Raw genomic sequence first — 25,466 nt, 5'->3', positions numbered from 1 at the left:
GTCAGGTCTAACGGTTTTTTGTAAAATTTCTTTGATCTGTCGATTAGACACTTCCACTTGACCACTTGTTTGAGGGTGGTAAGGTGTGGCAATTCTATGATTCACACCATATTGTTTGAGTAGTTTGCCAAATTTAAAGTTTTTAAAATGTGACCCCCCATCACTGATGATCACACGAGGGATACCATGTCTCATAAAAATATTTTTATTGACAAACTTACAAACAACATGGTGATCATTTGTTTTGGTGGCCTCGGCTTCAATCCACTTTGAGACATAATCGACAACCACCAAAATATAAATATTGCCGAAAGAAGTTGGAAAAGGACCCATAAAGTCAATTCCCCACACATCAAATATTTCAACAACCAAGATGGGGTTTAATGGCATTTGGTCTCTTTTTGAGATCCCCCCAACTTGTTGGCATTTCAAACAGGATTTAACAAACACATGCGCATCACGAAAAATTGTTGGCCAGAAGAAACCCGTGTCTAGAACTCTGTGACTCGTCTTTTGAGCACTGAAATGTCCTCCACATGCGTATGAGTGACAATGAGCCAATAAATCTTGAATTTCATGGTCAGGGACACATCTCCGAATTATTTGATCTGGTCCAATCTTGAATAAGTCTGGATTGTCCCAAATAAACCGTTTTGCTTGTGCCATGAAATGTTTCATCTTTTGCTTTGTCCAATACTCTGGTATTTTTCCTGTAGCCAAATAATTCACAATATTAGCAAACCAAGGTAATCCATTGATATTCAATAATTGTTCATCAGGAAAGGTATCCCGAATTTCTTCCTTGAAAGTGCTTGATACATCAATGGGGAGTCTAGACAAGTGATCAGCTACTACATTATCACTTCCTTTCTTATCCTGAATTTCTAAGTCAAATTCTTGTAGTAGCAATATCCATCTAATAAGCCTCGGTTTTGCATCTTTCTTTTGCATGAGATGACGCAAAACACTATGGTCCGTAAAAACAACAACTTTTGACCCCCAAACATATGAGCGAAATTTGTCTAAAGCAAAGACAACTGCTAACAACTCTTTTTCCGTTGTTGTGTAATTCAATTGTATATCGGAAAAAGTTTTGCTAGCATAAGAGATTACAACGGGCTTTTTATTCACCCGTTGCCCCAATACAGCACCAACCGCATAATCACTTGCGTCACACATGATTTCAAAAGGTTGTGACCAATCAGGTGATCGCAATATTGGTGCTTGGGAAAGTTGTCCCTTTAGATTTTGAAAGAATTTCATACACGATTCATCAAAAGAAAATGGTGCGTCTTTAGAGAGCAAATTGCATAAAGGTTTTGAAATCGCACTAAAATTTTTGATGAATCGTCTATAAAAACCTGCATGTCCAAGAAAAGATCTCACGCCTTTGACATTTGTGGGAGGTGGTAGTAAGGAAATGAGTTGTACTTTGGCATGGTCAACTTCAAATCCTCTTTCAGAAACAACATGCCCAAGTACAACTCCTTCTTTAACCATGAAATGACTTTTCTCCCAACTTAAAACCAAGTTTGTCTCCGTGCAACGTTTCAAAACTTTTACCAATTGTTGGAGACATGTGTCAAATGTTGATCCAAAAATAGAGAAATCATCCATAAAAATTTCCAAGGACTCCCCGACCATGTCTGAAAAAATACTAGTCATTAATCTTTGAAAAGTGGCAGGGGCATTACATAATCCGAATGGCATTCGTCGGAATGCGAAAGTACCATAGGGACATGTAAAAGTAGTCTTGGCTTGGTCTTCAGGATGTATAGGTATTTGATTGTATCCAGAATACCCATCCAGAAAACAATAAAACTTTTGACCTGATAATTTCTCTATTATTTGGTCAATGAAAGGTAAAGGAAAATGGTCTTTTAAAGTGGCAGTATTTAATTTGCGATAATCAATACAAACCCGCCACCCGGTTACCGGCCGAGTGGTTATCTTTTCACCACTTGAAGTTTCTACGATCGTGACGCCAGCTTTCTTTGGAACGGTTTGCGTTGGGCTAACCCATACACTGTCAGAGATTGGGTAGATGATTCCAGCATCTAACCACTTTAACACTTCTTTCTTCACGACTTCCCTCATATTAGGGTTCGATCTTTTTTGCGTCTCTCTTGATGGTTTTGTCGACGGTTCGGTAATGATTCTATGCATGCAAACTGCTGGGCTTATTCCCTTAAGATCGGCAATTGTCCATCCAACTGCGGCTTTATATGTGTTAAGCACCTTCAGTAATGCTTGTTCTTGTTCCTCTGTCAAATCTGATGCAATGATCACCGGAAGCGTTTGATTTTTTTCCCAAAAAGGCATATTTCAAATGCTTCGGTAACAACTTCAATTCCAATGCTGGTGGTTCTTCCAATGATGGCTTTATCTTTGAATCAATTGAATCTGGGAGATCATCAAAATTATTTGACCAAGTTGACGTGCGACCATGGATAGCATTCAGAAACTCTTTTTGATCTTCAATTGATTGAGATCTGTCACTGTCACAAAAAACATCCTCCAAATCATTGGTTATGTCCAGGAGCATATTTGCGGTATGCTCGTGAACACAATCCCCGATGGTGTCTATCATAAAGCAATCATTATGATCTGGAGAGTTAGCGTTCGGTCCAAAGGCTTGTAGTCTCAACTTGCGGTTGCCAAAAGTCACGTCAATTGCACCATCTCGACAACTAATTTGAGCATTTATAGTTGCTAAAAAGGGACGACCGAGAATGATATTTTGTTGTTTGTCCTTGAAGTGTTTTTCAGAGTCCATAACTATGAAGTCAACTGGGTAATAAAAATCTTCCACCTTGACTATGACATCAGGCAACATCCCCCGTGGTAATTTAAGTGACAAATCGGCCATGGACACAATAATGTTAGTTGGTTGCAATGGGCCAAGGTCATATTTATCATATAAACTACCAGGAAGGACATTGATACTTGCTCCAAGATCAAGAAGTGCATTTTTGATTTTTATGTTTCCAATTTCAATTGTAATTAAGGGTGCTCCAGGATCTTTTAATTTGGGTGGAAGTATTCCTGTCAAAGCGGCACTAACATGTGCTGTACCGTTTGATTTTGTTGGAATTCGGTGACGTCTCTTTTGAGTACATAAATCTTTGAGGAATTTAGCATAAGCCGGAATTTGCTTAATGGCATCGATAAGTGGGATGTTAATTTTGACTTGTCGAAAAGTTTCCCAAATATCATCATTTTTTTTAAAAACTTGTTTTTCTGGGTTTTTCAAAGCTGTTGGGTAAGGGGTGGTATTTGTCTCCACATGTCCTTCCCCAACTTTAGACAGTTCCGAATCATGCAATTTTCCTTTCAATTTATGTTCTGGTTCAATTGGTGTTTTAAGAGTCTTTTCACTTTCATTATCAGAAGATACATAATCCTCCACTAAAACCTCATCAGGATTTTTTAACGAGTTTGGTGTAGGCTTATGCACTTGATTATCATATGATTTACCACTACGTAGAATAGTTACCTCATTTAGATGTGCGCTGTTGTTGGTGTTGGTGGTGGTGGTGTTGCTAGTTGAAGCTCTTGAGTGTTGAGGATTTACTTGCGTGGTGCCCGGAAGGTTGCCAGGTGGTCGCCGATTTATTTGCTCTGCTATTTGTCCCAATTGCTTCTCAAGTATTGAAATTGATTTGGAGTTAATTTCATTTTGCTTGAGACTTTCCTTCATCATGTTCATAAATTGTTCCATTTGCTTATCATGGTATGGTTCACTTGTCTTTCCATGATTTGCTTGAGAAGAAACTGGCCCATGATGTTGATTTTGACTGGATTGGCCCGAATTGTTGTTGCTGACCTTGTTGCCTTGCCAGGGGTTGAAGTTGTTGTTGTTCCGCCAATTTGAACTTGAATTGTTGTTGTTCCTCCATCGGTCATTGTTGCTTTGGTTGTTGAATTGATTGTGTTGTTGTTGTGGTCTATAGAAATTTCGCCTTTCTTCATTCAAGTCAGCCTGATCACCGGAAGAATAAAAGACTTCTTCAACTTTATCATTGTTTTGAGCGAACATGTTCCCTTTTCTGCAGTCTTTAGTCTTGTGTGGTCCTTCACATAAACTGCAAACAGTTTGAACATTAGATTGAGGGTTTTGTTTAAGTTGACTGATTTCAGTTGTCAGTTTCCGCATTTGGGAAAGGACTTCAGTCAGCACTTCATCGGTTTGATGTACACTCTCAAATTTAAGTTGTTTGTTTTTGTTGCCACGATATTGGACCGAATGAGCGGGACTGCCATTCATTGCCATTTCATCTATGAGTTCATAAGTTTCTTCTGGTGTTTTGTTCCTTATGGAACCTCCGACAGCTGCATGGAGTGATTGTTGTGTATGAATGTCCAAACTATTGAAGAATGTTTGGACCTGCCTCCACATAGGTAGCTCATGATGTGGGCATCTTTGGAGTAGCTCTCGGTATCGTTCCCATGCTTCGTATAGCGATTCGCCATCTTCAGCTTGAAATGAAAGGATTTCATTGATCATCATGTTTGTCTTTGATGGTGGAAAGTACTTGGTTAGGAATTTGTCAGCCAAGTCTTCCCAAGTGGTGATGGATTCAGCGGGTAATGTTGAGAACCACCTCTTGGCACGGCCTCGTAGAGAGAAAGGAAAGAGGCGTAGTCGGATTGCATCTTCAGTTACTCCATCCATCTTGAACATGTCACAAATGTCCAAGAAACTAGTGATGTGTGTATTGGGGTCACTATCGGGTGAGCCATCGAATTGCGCACTATTTTGCACCATTTGGATCACATGCATCTTGATCTCAAAAGTTGTAGCTCCTACTTCAGGTCGTTTAATGCATGATTTGGTCCCGTCAAGTGAGGGTCGTGCAAAATCTCCCATGGTTTTTCGGTCTGTCATCTTGTCGTCAGTTTTGTTGGCTTCTTCAAAAATTAAGGCGCGGTGAGTAACACGATTTCTTCTTGACGCTCTTTCGATTTCTGAGTTAAAAAGCAATAGAGAGGATCGTCTCGAATAACGAGTATGCATGCACAACAAAAAAAAAATACAAACGCGTAAAAGGAATTTAACAATTATAAATAAAGACTATAAGAAGCAAATAAATTTTTTTTATATGTATTTTTTATATATTTTTTATATATTTTCGAAGTTATAAAAAAAATCAAATAAACAAAAAAGAAAAAAAAATTATATTTTTTTTTATTTTATATATATATTAGAAAATTATACTAATATATATATATATATATATATATATATATATATATATATATATATATATATATATATATATATATATATATATATATATATATATATATATATATATATATATATCAAATAAACAACTAGAAAGAAAATGTGAAATTTTTTTATCAAAAATTTTGTTTTTAATTTTTTTTTAAATTTAAAATAAAAATCAAAATAAATAACTAAATATTAAGCGCAATAGCTCCCCGGCAACGGCGCCAAAATTTGACGAGCGGTCGTTGTCGCGTCAAAAATAAACCTTATTTCCACTAATCTAGCGAGTGGTAAGTAAGGGTCGGATCCATAGGAGCTTATGGTTAATAGTTTAGTTACTATTTTGATTTAACGATAAAGAAATAATGATTAATTTGAGATTTATAAATATGATGACAAACAAAAAATATATGATTTTAATTCAATTAAAAAAAATGATCGCTTCCGGTTTCAGAATTAATAATTATATGAATTAGAAATGAGTGTTATTAATTTTTCATAGTCGATTCAATTAAAGTCTAAGTTCAAAATAGAAAATAAGTGTAACCGCACCCTCCGTCCTACACACCGCTATTGGATGATTTGGCACGGTGGGGAGATCACTTAAAATTATTTTAAACTTGGAATAATTAATTGATAAATGAATAAAATAAGTGTAACGATTTTATAATGTTAAAAACATAAACAAAATCCACAAATAATATTCAACAAATTCAAATGTTCACACCCAAAAATAATACAATAAGTAAGAATTAAAACCTACTCCCGGTTGCGATCACGAGAGGATTTAGCCGCACATTGTAGACTTATACAAACTCATATTTGTATTCTTGAATTCTTGATGTCTTGATTTTGAATCTTGAAAAGTCTTGAATCTTTGATGGCTTGAATTCTTTGGAAAAAGAAAAGAATTTGGAAGACTAAAATTCTTCCAAAAAAATATAGAAATTTCCTAAAGAAAGTGGTGGTATGAAAATAGGTTGGTATAAGAGGTATATGAAGTATGTAAGAGTGTATGAGTGTGTAAGAGAGTGTGTAAGAATGTAAGAGGTGTGTAAGAATGTAAGAGGTGTGTTTGAAATGGTGATTTTGAGGTGATATTTATAGTGAATTTTTGGAAAATTAAATACCAAAAAGAATGAAATAAAGCTAGGAATATTAAGCTTTTAGATTGGATCTAAGATCCAATCTAAATCTTATGAAAAAGAATTCAAAAGAATTAAAAAGATGGAGTTATTTGGATCTAGGAATATTAAGCTTTTAGATTGGCTCGGCTGGCTCCGGCTGAGCTCGGCTTCGGCTTGGCTTGGCTGGGGCCTTTTCTTTTCCTTTTCATTTTTTTTAAATTAAATAAATTCAATTTAATTACTATAAATTAATTAGAAAATAATTAATTATTTCCCACTAATTTATTTTAATTAAACCTCATTAATTAATTTAAATTCTTTTTATTTTTATTTTTAAAAACATGATTTTTATATATTATTTTTATTTTGATTTTATTAAAAATACATTTAATTAAATTAAATTATTTAGAAAATAATAAAATTATTATTTCCTAAATGAATCATTTTAATTAAATTATAATTATTTTAAAAATACAATTTTTTATTTTTTTATTTTGTTTTCTCGTCTTTCCAAACCCGAACATCTTCAATTCTTTTGTTTTCAATCTTGATTTCTCTTCGTGTAATTCCTTGAACTTCTTTTTGCATCTTTTTGTACCATTTTCATCATATTTACCACCTACAAACATAATTCAAATACATGTCAAAGTAGCACCATTCTTAGATAAAATCGGTTATTTTACATAAATTATAGTATATTAAGCGTGATGTAAAATATACCGATCAGTAGTTCATCTTCTAAGGATTCGAACATTTCAGTCAAAGTTTGGAAACCAGTAATAAAAGAAAAGAATGTTCATTCACAAACTCAGAATTCGAAGGGTAATGTCAGTGAACATTCGAAACCATCAAACACTTATGTTTCAGTTCCTTTAAATGAAGGAGTAAACTTAATTGATAGCCTCAAAACCAAAGTTTGTGATTGGGTTAAAAGTTCTTCATTACATTCGAAATTGAAATCTAATTTCCAAGGACCCAAAAAGCCTTGGGTACCTAAAATTTTTCATTGATTGTAGGTACTATGTGACGAGCAATATGATAACAAATGGTACATCGATAGTGGTTGCTCTCGTCACATGACTGGGAAAAAGGAAAATTTACGAGACTTTCGAAGTCTCAAAAATGCTGGAGTAGTGAAGTTTGGGAACAATCAAAAATGCCAAGTCAAAGGATATGGGAAGATCACAAATGGACAATTCACAGTGAATCGTGTTGCATATGTTGAAGGTCTTCAACATAACTCGATAAGTGTTTCTCAACTTGTTGTGGGCACTGGCAATCAAGTTCTTTTTAACGAAGAAGGGAGTGTAATTTCGAATGTCAACACAAAAGAAGTATTACTGAAATCCAAAAGGAAGGGTGATATGTTCACTTTGGATATCAATCCGATAGTAGGGAAACCTGCTATATGTCTTCTTTCGAAAGCAACAGCAGACTTAAGTTGGCTCTGGCATCGAAGACTTTCTCATCTCAATTTTCGAAACATCAATAAACACCTGTACTTAAATTTGACAATGATTCTTTATGTGCAGCTTGTGAAGTTGGCAAGCAACATAAACAAGGTCATCCAATAACAATAGATTCGAAAATTGTTGCACCTCTGGAGCTTTTACATATTGATTTGAGTGGTCCTTCGACTGTTTCAATTCTCAACAAGAAACGGTATATTTTAGTTATTGCCGATGACTTTTCCAGATTTACGTGGGTTTCTTTTCTCAGACTTAAATCCGAAGTTGCACAAATCATGATTGATTTTATCAAAAAGATGGAAACGACATTGAAGAAGATTGTTCGAAAAATTAAGAGTGATCATGGAACTGAATTTAAGAACAATGTTATTGATTCATTTTTGGTGGACAAAGGGATTTCGCATAACTTTTCATCTCCATACACACCACAACAAAATGGTGTTGTTGAACGAAGAAATAGGTCTCTATGCGAAGCGGCAAGGACTATGTTGGCATATGCGAATCTTCCACAATACCTTTGGGCTGAAGCAGTTTCAACTGCATGTTTTACTCAAAACAGATCCTTCATTCATCGTCAATTTAATATTACTCCATATGAAATTATCAACAATCGAAAACCTAACGTCAAATTTTTCCATGTTTTCGGATGCAGGTGCTTCATTATGAATCTCAAGGATAATCTTACGAAATTTCAAGCAAAAGCAGATGAAGGGATTTTGTTGGGATATTCGCATAATTCAGTTGCATATCGTGTGTTGAATAAAAGAACACGAAAAGTTGAAGAAACTTTTAATCTTACATTTGATGATTACTACATTAAACAAACAGCAACTCAGTTTGAAAATCATCCAATTCTGAAAAACATACAAGATGAATCTGAATCCTCACAACCATTAGATATTGATTATGATTTAATTTTTGGAATTTCAGATCATGCTGTTGATGTTGAAATCAATGCAAGTGATAATCATATCTCTGAACTAACAAAGCATAATGATTCATCAACATCAAATTCTCTAGAAATTGGCGAAAGTATGCAACACCATCCAGTGGAGGGGGAGCACTTGGATTCGAATTCATTAGATGACGAACAACATTCTTTCGAGGGGGAGAAAGAAAGGATGAATGATGATGTTGAGGGGGAGCATAATGTTGAGGGGGAGCATTCAGAAAATATTGAAGATAATAATGATTTTGATGATGCTTGTTCGATTGTAGGCTCAGAACACGATGATATATACGAAGATGCACCTTTGGAATTTGATCCAGCATATCCACCAATGGAAAAATGGACAAAAGATCATCCGAAGGATCAAGTAATTGAGAATCCACAAGAGGGAGTTTTAACAAGAGCTCAAATTCGTGCAAAGAATGAGGTATTGAATACTCATCAAGAATTTTGCACGTTCAATGTTTTCATCTCTAAAATTGAACCAAAAATAGTTAAGATTGCAATGGAACACTCAGATTGGGTTGTTGCAATGCAATCTGAATTGTCTGAATTCGAACGAAACAAGGTTTGGAGATTAATTCCTAAACCTGAAAATGTTTCGATTGTCGGGTTAAAATGGATTTACAAAAATAAAACCGACAAAGATGGAAATATTGTTCGAAACAAAGCCAGACTTGTTGTCAAAGGATATTCACAACAAGAAGGAATCGACTATGAAGAAACTTTTGCCCCTGTCGCAAGACTCGAGGCGGTTCGTATATTTCTGGCTTATGCAGCTCACAAGGACTTTGATGTTTATCAAATGGAGAGCTTGAAGAAACAAGACGTGAAGTGTGCATTTCTAAATGACGTGAAGTGTGCATTTCTAAATGGAGAGCTTGAAGAAACAGTATACGTAGAACAACCCCCAGGTTTCATTAACGAAGAATTTCCAAATCATGTTTATATTTTAGATAAGGCAGTTTATGGTTTGAAACAAGCACCACGAGCATGGTATGCAACTCTTACCTCATTTTTGAAACAATCTAAATTTAAACAAGGATCAGTTGATCCCACATTATTTCAAAAGAAAGTGGGGAATCATCTAATGCTTGTTCAAATTTATGTTGATGATATTATTTTTGGCTCAACTGACCCTGCATTATCTAGAGAATTCGAAGATTTGATGAAAAGTAAATTCGAAATGAGCATGATGGGAAAAATCAATAACTTCCTTGGGCTGAATATTCGTCAAAACAGAGAAGGAATTTTTATAAATCAAGAAAAATATACGAAGAATTTGCTAGAAAAGTTTGGATTGATGAATAGCACGAAGTTACGAGTTCCAATGGCAACGGGCATCAAGCTAACTCCGTCGTTAGATAAACCTGATGTTGACATAACTTTATATAGAAGCATGATTGGTTCATTACTTTATCTTACAGCTAGTAGACCTGATATCATGTTTTCTGTGTGTAATTGTGCAAGGTATCAGTCTAATCCACGAGAACCACATCTCACTGCTGTGAAGAATATCTTTCGTTATCTTAAAGGAACAATTTCGTTAGGATTGTGGTATCCTTCGAACACTGGGTTCTTTGTACAAGCATATTCGGATGCTGACTTGGGTGGTTGTAATCTTGATCGAAAAAGCACAAGTGGTGGATGTCAATTTCTTGATGGCAAATTGGTGAGCTGGCAGTCGAAAAAGCAAACATGCGTATCAATTTCAACAGTTGAAGCAGAATATGTGGCTGCTGCTGCTTGTACTTCACAAATAATATGGATCCAAAGTCAATTGCGTGATTATGCAATAAATATGAAAACGATTCCATTATATTGTGATTCTCAAAGTGCAATACGAATTTGTCATAATCTTGTGCAACATTCGAAGACTAAACATATAGCTCTTCGTTATCATTTCATTAAAGATCACGTGGAGGATGGAAATATTGAAGTACATTTCGTGAAAACAACTGATCAGTTAGCTGATATATTCACGAAACCTTTAGATGAAAAATCCCTTGTGAGAATAATAGAAGGGCTTGGAATGATCAATGGAAATTCTGTTCCATGCGAAAAAGGAGAATGATGGTTGACAAGCAATGAATCAGAGGCGCTGAATAAAAGATAAAGCAAAGTCATTCAGCATTCAGCGGTTACTGTTCATAGTCAACGCTTCGACCCCTTCGAATTCGCACATTTATCACTTCTTTTAAGGGTTGGTTCTGTTTATAGTCAACGCTTCGACCCCTTCGAATTCGTACATTTGTCAATAATAAAGGATTGACAAAATTTTGTGTGTTTGCAACAAGTACAGTATATTTTTTTAAAATTTTCGAAAAAAAAAATCCAAAAAGATTTTATTTTGTTTTGTCATTTAATTTTCGAAAATTTCCAAAATACAAAAAGATTTTCGTTTGTTTTGTCTTTATTTTCGAAAAATCAAAAATCCAAAAAGATTTTCTTTTATTTTTGTCATTTACTTTTAGAAAATTTCAAAAATCCAAAAATATTTTCTTTTGTTTTATCATTTAATTTTCGAAAATTTCCAAAAATACAAAAAGATTTTAGTTTATTTTGTCTTTATTTTCGAAAAAAATTCAAAACAACAAAAATATTTTAATTCTTACTTCTTTTTAGTATTTTGTTGCAGATTATCATGACGATAGAAAAAGGGATTATCTTTGCAGTAATAGGGTAAGGTACATTTTTCGTATGAATTGATAAATTTTTCATCATTCGCACTAGTTAGGTTGTCCCTAGAAGCATGCTGCTGCATGTTGACCAAAGCCTCCATGACTCAATGTGTGTGTACGAAAGCCTTAATGAAATTATTCATACGAAGATTTCTTCCCAATCAGGCTTATATTCACATTAGTCTCTGAGCTACCTTACTCTTCTCAAAATGAGTTAAGAGTTTACTGTTTGGTCCAAACATAACAGAGGTACTTTTCGTGTCTTACATCAATCTTTTTAATCCATAAAATTCTGTCACGATCACACACGAAGACATATGTCCGAGAGGTCTCTGATCAAACCCATCGAGACTTAGATATATCAAAACTCTGTGTTTATGATCTGACATCATGAGACCGTGATGAAAGTGAAACCCAATTATCATTAACTTTTAAGGAATTGACGGGGAACTCAGTTCCAGATTTTCACGAAACTTTTGTTTCTGTACCAAAATTCGAAACTCCAAATCATATTCATTTCGAATAAGTGGTCTTGATCAAACATTCGAAACCCACGATGTTTGTTACTCAACAAGATCCAGAATATAAATTTTTTTCTTGAATATGATTTCCGTGTGAGTTTTATTCGAATATCCTAGTCATATAAAAAATTTTCAAAGCAAACTTGTCACTGACTACACTGGTCAAACAAGTAATTTCTGTTACAATTTCTCACCTTATGTTTAGGATGACATGTAACAAATTTTTTTTAAACTACCCACAAAACATTATAAAAGAAGCCCTTCGATACTTATCAACAAGTATTTGATTGTAATTCACGGGAACCCACACAAGCTATTGATCATTTCTCTTAATGATTAATGAAGTAATCTTTGCCCGAGATTTAATCTGCTTTTGTGTCAATGATTTGACATCACAATATCCCATATTTTTCTTATATTTGTTTCACGTCTCTATTCTTTGAAACACAGCACTCACGAAATCCTTGAGGTTCTGAATAATACCAACTCAGGCTGATGATTTCGAACTTCTGGCGTATTACTTCGCTTTTCATCCCAAAAGTGAAAGAGCCTTGCTTCCATTCGAAGGGTTCTGACGGTTACAATACTATTGGTGATCACAAGACATGCTGTTTTTAAATGACGTATGGTATTCTGTCCGGTTTTCAAGGTGATGTGACAACTACTTTTTGACGCATGGCTAATTTTCAGCAGTAATGGTCCGACTTTCAAGATGCCACGTCGGATTTCATTAAATACACATCCCGCTTCAAATTCAAATTTCAGGGTTACATATAAAAGGGGATTCAAGGGTTCATTGTCCGTTTACGCGATCAAAAAGCAAATTTCCCAAAATTTTCTATTCATCATCTTCTTCAAACCCTAACAATGGCGACTTCTGCTCATGTTGATTCTCATACAACTGAAGATGCCTCTTCATTACCATTAATGAAGATTCAAGCTACAAACTACTACTTGGAGGGTGAAGTTTCTAAGTATCCGGAAGAATTAAAGATGCTCATAGTTGCTTTGAAGAACTCGGTTTTGGCTAAAGCAATGTTCAACTCTTTCTCTGTTCCATTGTCCTGGCTTTCTCAAGCAGGATCGACTGCAACATACAACAAAGCATCTGATACGATTACGTTTCATCTGGTGAACGATAAAAAGGTCAGGCTAACCAAGAAACTATTCTGTCAAATTCTTGATATTCCGAATTCGCCTCCATATGTTTCATGTACTTTTCCACAAATCGTTCACATGTTCAATGAGATGGGATATCAGCCACCATTGTCCAAGATTAGTGATTTTAAGAAATCTAGACTTCCACGAATCTGGAATTTCTTATTTGGAATTTCTAAGATGTTTGACTGGGCAATCCACTGGTCTTGATAAAGGAAGGATGGAAGTTTATGCCATGGTTGCTAGCATATATTATGATATTCAAGTGGACTATTATACTCAATTATGGAAGGAATTTCAAAAGGGAGTAGAACATACGAATGCTATTCATGGCATTTCGTGTGCAAGATATTGGAGCTTGATCTTGCAACATTTCTACAATAAGGAAGGTGTTTTAGTACCCGATGATGAAGAAAGAGCAGTTTTTCAACCATACCACTATCCGAAGGATGTTACAGACAATGCTGATATATTTCCATCAGTGGCTCGTATTCCCGATGCAATGCTTAAAAGAGTTGATCCTTCGAACTCTGTCTTGGTGGCATATTTGCAGACCATCGATACAACAATTGAAACTGGAATACTATTGGATAGAGAAGATACGAAATCCAAGAAGACGAAGAAGAATGAAACTGAGTCAAAATATTCGAAATCTCCCAAAAAGAAGTCTGAAACTGTTGAAGTATCTGTTGCTGAGACTCAAGTCGTTGAGTCCATTCTTGAGGAAACACAAGCAAATGTTATCATTCCTTCGAAGACTGGAATGTTTCGAAGAATTAAAATGATGTCTTCCCATAAACGCAAGTCTCCCACACAACAAATGATTCGAAAGCCTCAAATCAGTCATCAAGGCGTTTTAATTAGGGAAGTGCCAGCACCTGTTTCTCCTATGTCAAAGAAACGAAGGGCTGAAGATATGGCAAAACGTTTGTCGAAGAAGAAGAAGAAGAAGACTCGCAAACTTGTGATTTCTACTGAGTCAACCGAAGATGAAGGTGAAAGAATTTCAGAAACTCCAGAGTTTACTCTTATCATAGAAAGTTCTACTCCTGAGAAGACAGTCGTCATACCACCCGAAGTTTCGATTGCCAAATCAGTTCCTGAGGAGGTTCGAACTTCAGGCATCCCTGCACACGTATCTGATACGGATGCACATGTCAATATGGGTGAAGGAGGTTCGAAGAATGAAGCTACAGGTCCATCTACTTCTGCCCTTCCTACTTCAACAACAGATTCCCCAACATTCGAACACATTCTTGATCAACCCTTTACTTCTATTTTTTCTTCTCAATCTACTGAGCCACCCAAACCAACTTCACCTGTTGAAGAAACTGTTGTCATGGAGACAGAGACTGATAATGAGGGGTTTGGCGGAATGTTTGAAGATTTGGAGTTTCAGGAAGAAGAAGAGCAGTTTCCAGATCACATGCTGATGACCATGAAGCAGTTCAAGATTTTAAATCAAAAGTTGAATTCGCAGATCTAGGGGTTGGTTCGTCTGTTTCAAGTCTTGAAGTTGATTCATTGCTGAAGGTATTTGAATCCAGAATCATCAGTCAAGTATCGGGGATGCTTACAGATTCTGAATCTCGAGTCTTGGAAAAGATTGATCATAATGATCAAAACAATGAACTTCGGAGCAATTCTCAAAATTCAAAATTTACTGGTGATCTGAGAGAGTTGAAGAATGTTGCAAAGGAAAGACACTTTCTTTTTATTCAAGATGTGAAGAAAGTTCGAGAGGATGTAAACTTTCAAATTCACGAACTTTGTGAAGATATGAAAAGAGAAATAGCAACAGTTCAACATGACTATGCATTATTGCATCAAAAAGTTGATATCATTTGTGATGTAGTCACTAGGTTTGTTAAGTTATATGAAAATTTGAGTCCTCAAATTACTCAAATTTCAACATTCGAAAATGCAAGCTTTGAGGAGGTGCTTAAGTTTCTCAAGGAGTTAAAGGAGATTTCTGATAGGCCAATGTCTTCTTCATTGATTACTCCTGAATTCTTATCTCAGAAGTTTGTACAATTCGAAGCCATTCTCAACAAACAACTTGCTCCTATCTTTCGCATATCAAGCCTTCTTCCAACAAAAAATGCCCCGCCTGTTTTCACAGGGGTGCAAGGGGGAGAAAGAATAACTACTGAGTCGAAGGCTAGTGATGAGGATGCGAAAGTTGTGGGAAAAGGTTTTTCTTCGAAAATCCCTACAACTAAACCAATAATTGTTTCTGCTGAACAGATGACTTCAACAGTCGTAACAACAATACCAATTGCAAGACCAATTTCGAAAGGAATTGTGATTGGTAAATCTTCGGAGACTGGTGGGAGTGGTTCGAATCCAAAAGAAACAATTGATAATCCAGCCATGAAAGATAAAGGGAAATCAATTCTTGTGGAAAAATCGAAAGAAGAAAAGAAAGCTGAAGCAGAAGCTGAAATTGAAAAACTGAGGATTATCCAAAGTATTATGACTCAACAAGCCAGTGATCCGAAGGGAATGGATAAAGGTGATCCAGCCAAATATTATAATTACGAAACAATCAAGGCCAAGGTTGCGTTCAATCACATGTATACATTCGAAAAGAAACCAAAGCAGAGCTATTTGGTCACAAACACTAATGCAAGCCATCTGGATTTTCCCATAAATGAAATGGTGTTTATTATGCCTCAGTTCAAAGCAGAAGGGAATTTTAAAAATAAAGATGAAGCTTCACACATGAAAATTCGTTTTCATGCTGTTCTTGGAAAAGCCCCTGAGGAAGTATGGTCATTGATTAAAATCAAGAAAGTGATCAGTATGAAGAAGGATGTGATTTTCGAAAACATAGTCCAGAATGTTAAGTATGTGGTTGCCAGGGCAAATGGAAAGATTTGCGAATTTACGATTGGTGATTTTCCTCTGATGAACTTGTATGATCTCATACAAGTTGCTTTGCTCTTAAAAGACAAATCATTTTCATTCCTTCAAAACACTGAACCAGATGAATTCAAGCTTGGAGTTGCTCACATCAAGATTTTTATCGAAAATTATTATGAGTGCTTGGCACTAACAGATGTGGAGTTAGCTACTGCCAAGGGCACCGATGGCTCCTAAGAAAACTCAGGCGGATTTGAAGAAGTATACTGATGGTGAAATTTGCCTGAAGCCTTTTGGTTTGGTCTTCGCAGGAAAAGACAAAGCTGGAAAGTCTAAACGGTTTCTATTCCAAGCAAGTGAAGTGGAGAGGTATTCAACGTCACAGTATACGAACTTAATTGTTCGTATGAATCATTGCAAGAAGAATAATGAAGGTGACAAGAAAGAGCTGAAGAAGATTATCTCCTGGTACACGGAGATTCGAAGAGTGTTGCTGTATTCTATCACGCTTCTTACAAATTGAAGACTTCAACTATGATTACAAAGGGGGAGATTGTAAGGGTCGAATTGTTGTAATTAGTAGAAGTATGTTTTGGACTCTTCGAATATTTTGTAATGTATTTTACTAGGGCACTTATATTCGAAGCTTTAGTGTCTATGCCTTAGTATATTTTTTGTACGCTTTCAGTTCCCTATAAATAGGGTTATTTACTAGAGTTAGAGAAGAACTTTTACAGACTTGTCTCTTTTACTCTGTAAAGAATTCGAAAGCGTAATAGAGCATAACAGATCATATTTACATTCTGTGTTCAAATCTCACATTCATACTTGAATTCATACTCTGATTAATTCATTACTCGATTCTTTGGTTCATCATGTCACACCCCCAAACCGTCGGAACGGACGGCGGAAACAACCGGAGGCGGGTGACGTCATGCGTAGTACCACAACAGTTGTATCATAGCAAGCGAAGTACACACAACCATTACATTAATATGATTATTTACATCTGTTTGAAAACATAGTTTGTACATAACAGTATATAACAAAAGTAAAAGACGTGACTCCAAAATGCTCCGTCTTCTCCAAAAGTTGGCAAGAGTACCTGTCTATTGTTGCCCTGAGAATACAAGAAGTTTTAAAATATCAGCATAAAGCTGGTGAGTTCATAAGCATTAAGTAAGGTGAAAGAAATGTTTTCTTTGATCCTTTGAAAAGTGTTTCCCAAGAAAATCCTATATTTTCTTATGAAAGATGTTTGATTATCCATTCGTTATTTGTTTAACAGCCTGTTTATGTAAGGTTGAGTTATCCCAGGAAAATCCTATATTTTCCTTAAAAGTTGATAGTTGGTTATCTGTTCTTGTCTGAGGTGTACAAGTATCTACCATACTTGTATCGTTACATGTAGTTTCCTTGAAAAACCCTGTTTGCTCCATGTGAGATGTATTAGCCTTATTACATAAATAAAACTAATAAATATGCGGTGAACTAAATCCTAAGGGTATTATTAATACCCTCTAGTAATCAAATCGGTTATTACTTTGAGGTTAGTTCACTTGTTTCATTATTTCAAAAGTAAGTTCTGTTATCTAGGTTGTGTGTGTCATAACCGTACTTAGACTTGATATGACACGTAACGGGGCCAGTATCTTTTATGACTTCGTCACCCGTAGACCTGACGGTCGCACTGTAGCTAGCAGCAAGGTGCGGGATAGTCAGTCCCGTATAGATCTATATACAACAGTCACGCTCTTCCTACAAGAGATTCTGGTTACAAGTGCTAGTCCTACACTCTCGAATTCGGTGGGGAGTGTTACCAAAGACGTGTCTCCAACTTTAGACTAGCAATTTGCATGTAATAATACCGAAAATCCTGTTTATGAGTTGTATGAATCCTTTATAAAGTATCACATTTTATGACAAGATTCACAAGTTCATTGCTTTAGTTTTGAAAACTGTTTCTACGAGTTGATTTCTTAATCGTTTGGTAAAACTGTTTTCTATGTTAAAAGCATACTGAACATATAATTATTTTATACAAAATAATATACTTTGAGCACAAGTTTCCTTGTACTTTTGCTTGTATTCCCCCTGAAAACATGAGAAACTCGGAAAAAGCGTAGGGGTATGAACTCACAGTTTGACGTGAGATTCGAGTGTAAGTTGCTAGGAATTGCTGAGTGTCAAATAAAGCCTCGGGCACAAACGGATCCTATTTAGCATGTAAAAGTACATATATGCATTAGGTGAGGGCTTAACACTATTTGTTATGGAAGGAAATCATCCTAGGGAACCAGGAAACACTTGAAACTAAGTGTTAGAATTGCATGTGATTTGAAAATGGGGAGTTTGCGGTCGTAAAAGGAGTATACGGTCAAGGGTTTGCGGCCCAATAGGGTTTAGGGCCCATATGTTTACGGCCCAAGGGTTTGCGGTCCATGGGTTTACGGCCGTAAACACTTGGCGAAAAGTGCGATTTTCGGTGTTTCAAGGTCCTTTCTAGCCTTCTGGAAGTGTTATAAGCCTCATGCCCAGCTCAAGGAAGAGTTTAAAGTTCAATAATCGACCAAAAATGGAGTTTACGGCCATTGAAGGGTGTACGGCCGTAAACACTCAGTTCATGCATTTCAGGTCAATTTTTAGGCGAAAATCGATGGTTTCTAGTAAATAACAAGTATAGATGGTAGTTACTTACTGTTTTTTTTGGAAAGGGAACTTCCCTAACGAGGGTTTCCGGGCCAGCTTTCGCGCACCGACTAATCCCCCGCTGCAAACATGAAGCTTTTGCCTCATGCCCTGGAGTCACTGCAGGCGAACCTCCATGGCCACAAGGGCTGAGTGGTGCCAGGATTTGAATGGATTCACTTACTGTTAAGAAGCTTGGAATGAGGTTTTTTAGCCACCAAGAACTAGTGTGTGTTCTAGGTGTTCTTGGTGAGAGAGAAAATCTAGAAAATGATGAAATTTAGGAGATGAGACATGGATTCATCACTAGAATAAGGATAGAAACACAATCAAAGTGAAGAATCACTTACATTCTTGAGGATCCTTGAGCAAATTCGAAGTTTGTAGAGAGAGAGAGAGAGAAAGCTTCTGGAGTGTGTAAAGTGAGAAATGAAGGCCACTCATCCCTTATATAGGGGTGAGTTTACGGCCAAGGGGTGGAGTGGAGGGTTTACGGCCGCAAACAGGGTTTACGGTCGTAAATAGGGTTTACGGTCGTAAACTGAGTTTGCGGCCGTAAACTCCTCTCGAAGGGTTGTTTGGCCCATATGCTATGCTTTGACTTAGAAAACCTCGTTTTTGAATCCAAAACTCGATTGAAGTGAGCTTAGAATATTCCGTTAGACCAAAAATAATACTAACATGAATGGAAATAAATCCGAATTGATTTATTTAAAACGCGAAGTCCTTCCCAAACTAAGGAATTTGACGGAATTAAATAAAAACCCAAATTTTATTAACGGAAACTAGGTAAGGATAACGGAAAAAGTTTCGGGTTGTCACATCATCCCCCCGTTAGAGGGATTTTCGTCCCGAAATTCGAACATAGAATACAAATCATGGATTAGGAAAAAGATGCGGATACTTCTATTTCATCTGATCTTCGCGCTCCCAAGTGAATTCGGGTCCCCGCTTGGCATTCCAGCGAACCTTCACTATCGGGATGCGACTTTGTTTCGTTAGTTTGATCTCTCTATCCATGATTTCGACTGGTTCTTCCACGAAGTTCAGGTTCTCGTTGATTTAAATCTCGTCGAGAGGAATCGTAAGGGTTTCGTCGGATACGCATTTCTTAAGATTCGAAACGTGGAAGACAGGATGAATGTTGCTAAGTTCTTGCGGTAAACGAAGTTTGTAGGCTACCGGACCGATCCTAGCGAGGATCTCGAAGGGTCCTATGTATCTTGGATTTAGCTTTCCACGCTTTCCGAAGCGTATCATGCCTTTCCAGGGTGAGACTTTTAGCAGGAAACGGTCTCCAACTTGGAAATCCAAGGGTTTTCGTCGTTTATCGGCGTAGCTCTTTTGTCTATCTCGTGAGGCTTTGAGTCGTTCCCGGATTTGTACGATCTTTTCGGTGGTTTCGCGGATGATTTCTGGGCCAGTGAGAGTGCTGTCAGGGACTTGCCCCTTGGCTAGCTGCGTGTCACCCACCTCAGCCTAGCATAGAGGGGATATGCACTTGCGACCATAGAGGGTTTCGAAAGGCGCAACCTTGATTTTGGTATGGTAACTGTTGTGGTAAGAAAATTCAACCAAGGACAAATGAGTGTCCCACGACATGCCGAAGTCGATGACACATGCTCTCAACATGTCTTCCAAGGTCTGGATGGTTCTCTCACTCTGCCCATCTGTCTGAGGATGGTAACATGTGCTCATATCCAGCTTAGTTCCAAGAGCCTTCTGCAGTGACTGCAAAAACCTCGAAGTGAACCTTCTATCTCGATCCGAGATAATGGACACATGCACACCATGCAGTCGAACTATATCTCAGATGTAGATTCGTGTGAGTCTCTCCATTTTGAAATTTTCCTTGATCGGCAGGAAGTGGGCGGATTTAGTCAGTCGGTCAACAATTACCCAGATGGCGTCGTGCCCACTCGGAGACTTGGGTAATTTGGTGATAAAATCCATAGTAATTCTCTCCCACTTCCAGTCAGGTATCTCCGGCTGGTGGAGTAGACATGAGGGCTTCTGATATTCGACCTTCACCTTGGCGCAAGTCAGGCACTTGCACATGAAGGTAGCGATCTCTGCTTTCATGTTCGACCACCAATACAGTTTCTTGAGATCGAGGTACATCTTGTCCGAGCCTGGATGAACGGAGTATCTAGTCTAGTGAGCTTCGTTCATTACAACCTCTCTGTAACCACCGAACTTTGGGGTCCAGATCCGATCCATGAAATAATAGACTCCGTCTCCCTTGATCTCTAGGTTCCTTTCCATTCCTCTCAAGGATTCCCCCGGCATGTTCTCTGGATTTAAGGCTTCCAGCTGAGCCTCCTTGATTTGCGCGGATAAATGGGAATGGATAGTCATGGTCAGTGCCTTCACTCTACGACCTGAGTACTCCTTCCGGCTGAGGGCATCTGCCACCACATTGGCCTTGCCGGGATGGTAGCGGATTTCGCACTCGTAATCGCTGAGTAGCTTAACCGATCGCCGTTGTCTCATGTTCATCTCCTTCTGGTCGAAGATATGCTGCAGACTTTTATGATCAGTGAAGATAGTGCACTTGGTTCCGTAGAGATAATGTCTCCATATCTTCAATGCGAAGACCACTGCTCCCAATTCCAGGTCGTGCGTTGTGTAGTTGACTTCGTGTGCTTTCAGCTGTCTCGAGGCATAAGCAATGACTTTTCCCCGTTGCATGAGCACACAGCCTAGGACCTGATTGGATGCATCACAGTAGACAACGAAGTCCTCCGTCCCTTCGGGCAGGGACAAGATAGGTGCGCTGCACAGGGCCTGCTTCAACGTTTAGAACGCAATGTCTTGTTTTTCACTCCAACAAAAGGGTACGCCTTTCTGAGTCAGAGTGGTTAAGGGTTTGGCAATTCTGGAGAAATTCTGGATAAACCTGCGATAATAGCCAGCGAGACCCAAGAATTGACGGATTTCTGTGGGTGTCTTCGGTGCTGACCAGTTCTCTATTGCTTTGATTTTGGAGGGGTCCACGTATATGCCTTCCTCGCTTACCATGTGACCTAGGAAGGTTACTTTTCGAATCCAGAATTCGCACTTGGAGAATTTCGCGTACAACTTCTCCGTCCTTAGGGTTTCCAGCACCGATCTCAAGTGCTGTCGATGATCTTCCTCACTTCTGGAATAGACAAGTATATCGTCGATGAATACGATTACGAACTTGTCCAGGAAAGAACGGCACACCCGATTCATCAGGTCCATGAATACCGCCGGTGCGTTGGTTAGACTGAAGGGCATTACTACAAATTCGTAGTGACCATACCGAGTCCGAAATGCTGTCTTAGGAACATCACTCTCATGGACTCGCAACTGATGGTACTCTGATCTTAGGTCTATTTTGGAGAAGTAACTGGCTCCCTGAAGTTGATCGAAGAGGTCGTCGATTCGAGGAAGAGGGTAACGGTTTTTGACTGTAAGCTTGTTCAGTTCGCGATAGTCAATGCACATCCGAAAGGATCCATCCTTCTTTTTCACAAATAAGATCGGGGCTCCCCAGGGTGAGGAACTCGGTCTGATGAATCCTTTGCTGAACAGCTCATTGATTTGACTGGATAACTCCTGCATTTCTGCTGGTGCTAATCGGTATGGGGATTTAGCTACGGGGGTAGCTCCGGGGACTAAGTCGATGCGAAACTCGACTTGGCACTCGGGAGGGATTCCCGTGAGATCTTCGGGAAAAACATCGGGAAAGTTGCAGACTTCGGGGATGCTCTCGAGGTCTTTAACTTCCTGCTTCTCATTAATGACATGGGCTAGGAATGCATGACACTCCTTTCGCAAAAAATTTTGGGCTTTGATGCATGAAATGATACGGAGGTTTGAACTGAGTTTATCACCGTAAATCATGAGAGTTTCCCCATAGGAAAGATTGAGACAGATAGCTTTTTCGTAACAAAGGATATCAACATGATTGGGGCTCAACCAATCCATGCCGATGATGACATCGAAGCTTTTTATGGAAACTGGCATAAGGTCGATAGGAAATGAATGATCGTTCAAGGTAAGGGTACAACCTACGTATATATCATTGGTGCTCTCTTTCTCACCGTTAGCCATCTCGACGGTAAATGTTTCAGTTAGTGGTTAAGGTTTATGTTTGAGGAGATGTTTGAATGCATGGCTAATAAAACTTCTCTCCACACCAGAATCAAAAAGAATACATGCATAAGAGTTGTCGAGGAGGAACGTACCCAAAACAACGGTGGGATCTGCAACTGACTCTTCTTGGCTCATCGCTAGCACTCTCCCCGTGCTACCAGCCGTTGTTGCCTTGGGGCGGTTTCTCTTGTAGTGCCCGACTTCTCCACAACCATAACAGGCTTGACCGACGCCTGCTCCAGATGCCTGATTGGTTGGTTGGACTGGTGTCTTGCAAACTCGAGCTGTGTGCCCCTTTTTGCCACAACTGGTGCATGATATTTCTCGGCATGGGCCGGGATTATGATGATGGTTACATTTGTCGCACCGAGGAAGGGTACCAACATATTTACTGGTAGGTGCTTGAGTGGCAGGAGCAGCGGCAGGAGTAGTAGCAGCGTGGACTGCCACCGTTTGCTGTTTCTTTGAGGGCTCCTGCGAAGACTGGCCCTTTCGCTGCTTCAAGAATTTTCTTTTCTCACCGCTCACCTTTGTTAGTTCGGGAGCGGTTGTCACTTTATCAAGATCAACTCCGTGATCTATGAGGGTTTGTGCCAGGCACTTGGCGCTGTCAAAGGTGTTTGGCCTAGCAGCCAAGACATTTCCTTTGGTGGGTTGTGTCAGTCCCCAAATGTATCTCTCAATCTTTTTGCTTTCCGGGGTGACCATTCCCGGGCAAAGAAGCGCTAGGTCTTCAAACCTAGAAGTGCAGGCAGCAATGTCGGAATCCTTCATCTTTAGGTTCCAGAGTTCGTGCTCTAGTTTCTGCATCTCGCCCCGTGGGCAGTACTCAACTAGCATGAGTTCCTTTAAACTTTCCCAACCCATAGCATTCGCCACTGGCAGGGTTAGGGATTTGACTCGACCATTCCACCAGGTCAGTGCTCTGTTGGCGAAAGTGCAAGCGGCGAATTTTACTTTGTTGACTTCAGAACAGGAACAAATTTCGAAAATGGACTCGATCTTCTCGAACCATTGGGTCAGGGCAATAACCCCTCCTTTGCCGTCGAAAGATGTGGGTTTCGCGTTCATGAAGTCCTTATAAGAGCACTCCTTCTGGTGTCCCTGACCACCTTCATGATTTTGGGGATGAGTACCACCTCCCTGCCCGCCAGATCCGCCAGGATTAATCTGTGACATCGCGGCAGCCACAGCAGCAGTAACAGCTGCCTGGAACATAGCGGGATCGAACTGAGGGGGTGGTGGTGGTGGTGGAGTATCGTCATTTCTTCTGATGGGTCTTCTTCGGGGAGGCATCTTGTTCTAGAAACAACCAGGAAGAAGAGGATGGTAAGTCCTCAAGATACATGAAACAAAATATATCCCATCCTGATAATAAAGTGTTCTACCAAGCGATAAGCAAAGAAAGGTTACTAATGCAAGTAAGTTATCGCTAAGAAACGAATAGGTAGCAACACTAAGAATGAATTTCTACAATGTATTCGGCTCTGGCTAAAATACTCCTACAGTATTTTAAGTTGTATGTTTTGTTCTTTTGATACTTTGTTGTATGGATACTAGGTAAGTTTTAGGCTTGTTGCAACACCAAAGTCACTCCCAAGCACATGTTGGTCATGTCTCGAATAAATATAGTTGATTAGGATATATTGACCCTAGACATGATTACATAACTGCCCAGGTTTAACCGCAGTGTTCAACATCCAAAATACTTTTGTTTTGTTCTACTCATGATATTGTTTCTGGTGTGTAGGTATACTTGTATACTTTTTGCAAAAAATACTTTTATTTTAAAAGTATACTTTTAGTTCAGAGCACTCCGGCCCCTTAGTGTTTATAGTTGTATACCATGTAAGGTTCGGTATACTTAGTTCACTACAAACAATAGCTCTGATACCAATCTGTCACACCCCCGAACCGTCGGAACGGACGGCGGAAACGTTCGGGGGCGGGTGACGTCATGCGTAGTACCACACCAGTTGTATCATAGCAAGCAAAGTAAACACAACCATTACATTAATATGATTATTTACATCTGTTTGAAAACATATTTTGTACATAACAGTATATAACAAAAGTAAAAGCTGTGACTCCAAAATGCTCTGTCTTCTCCAAAAGTTGGCAAGAGTACCTGTCTATTGTTGCCCTGAGAATACAAGTAGTTTTAAAATATCAGCATAAAGCTGGTGAGTTCATAAGCGTTTAGTTCTGGTGAAAGAAATGTTTTCTTTGATCCTTTGAAAAGTGTTTCCCAATAAAATCCTATATTTTCTTATGAAAGATGTTTGATTATCCATTCGTTATTTGTTTAACAGCCTGTTTATGTAAGGTTGAGTTATCCCAGGAAAATCCTATATTTTCCTTAAAAGTTGATAGTTGGTTATCTGTTCTTGTCTGAGGTGTACAAGTATCTACCATACGTGTATCGTTAGTTGTAGTTTCCTTGAAAAACCTTGTTCGCTCCATGTGAGATGTATTAGCCTTATTACATAAATAAAACTAATAAATATGCGGTGAACTAAATCCTAAGGGTATTATTAATACCCTCTAGTAATCAAATCGGTTATTACTTTGAGGTTAGTTCACTTGTTTCATTATTACAAAAGTAAGTTCTGTTATCTATGTTGTGAATGTCATAACCGTACTTAGACTTGAT

At 38.2% G+C, this 25,466-nt stretch overlaps 1 protein-coding gene across 1 annotated transcript; it reads right to left on the bottom strand.

Annotated features, from left to right (window-relative positions):
- Positions 1-2,230: 2,230 nt before the first annotated feature.
- Positions 2,231-4,870, bottom strand: LOC145157713 (uncharacterized). Its single transcript, XM_079076714.1, has one exon. It carries the CDS (start codon positions 4,868-4,870, stop codon positions 2,231-2,233), a length of 2,640 nt encoding a protein of 879 aa, XP_078932840.1.
- Positions 4,871-25,466: the final 20,596 nt, after the last annotated feature.

Source organism: Lactuca virosa, chromosome 2 (assembly GCF_052849685.1).
Source record: "Lactuca virosa cultivar CGN04683 chromosome 2, Lactuca_virosa_CGN04683_v6, whole genome shotgun sequence".
In the NCBI taxonomy this organism is placed as follows: Eukaryota; Viridiplantae; Streptophyta; class Magnoliopsida; order Asterales; family Asteraceae; genus Lactuca; species Lactuca virosa.
This window is presented reverse-complemented; position numbering and strand designations above follow the sequence as displayed.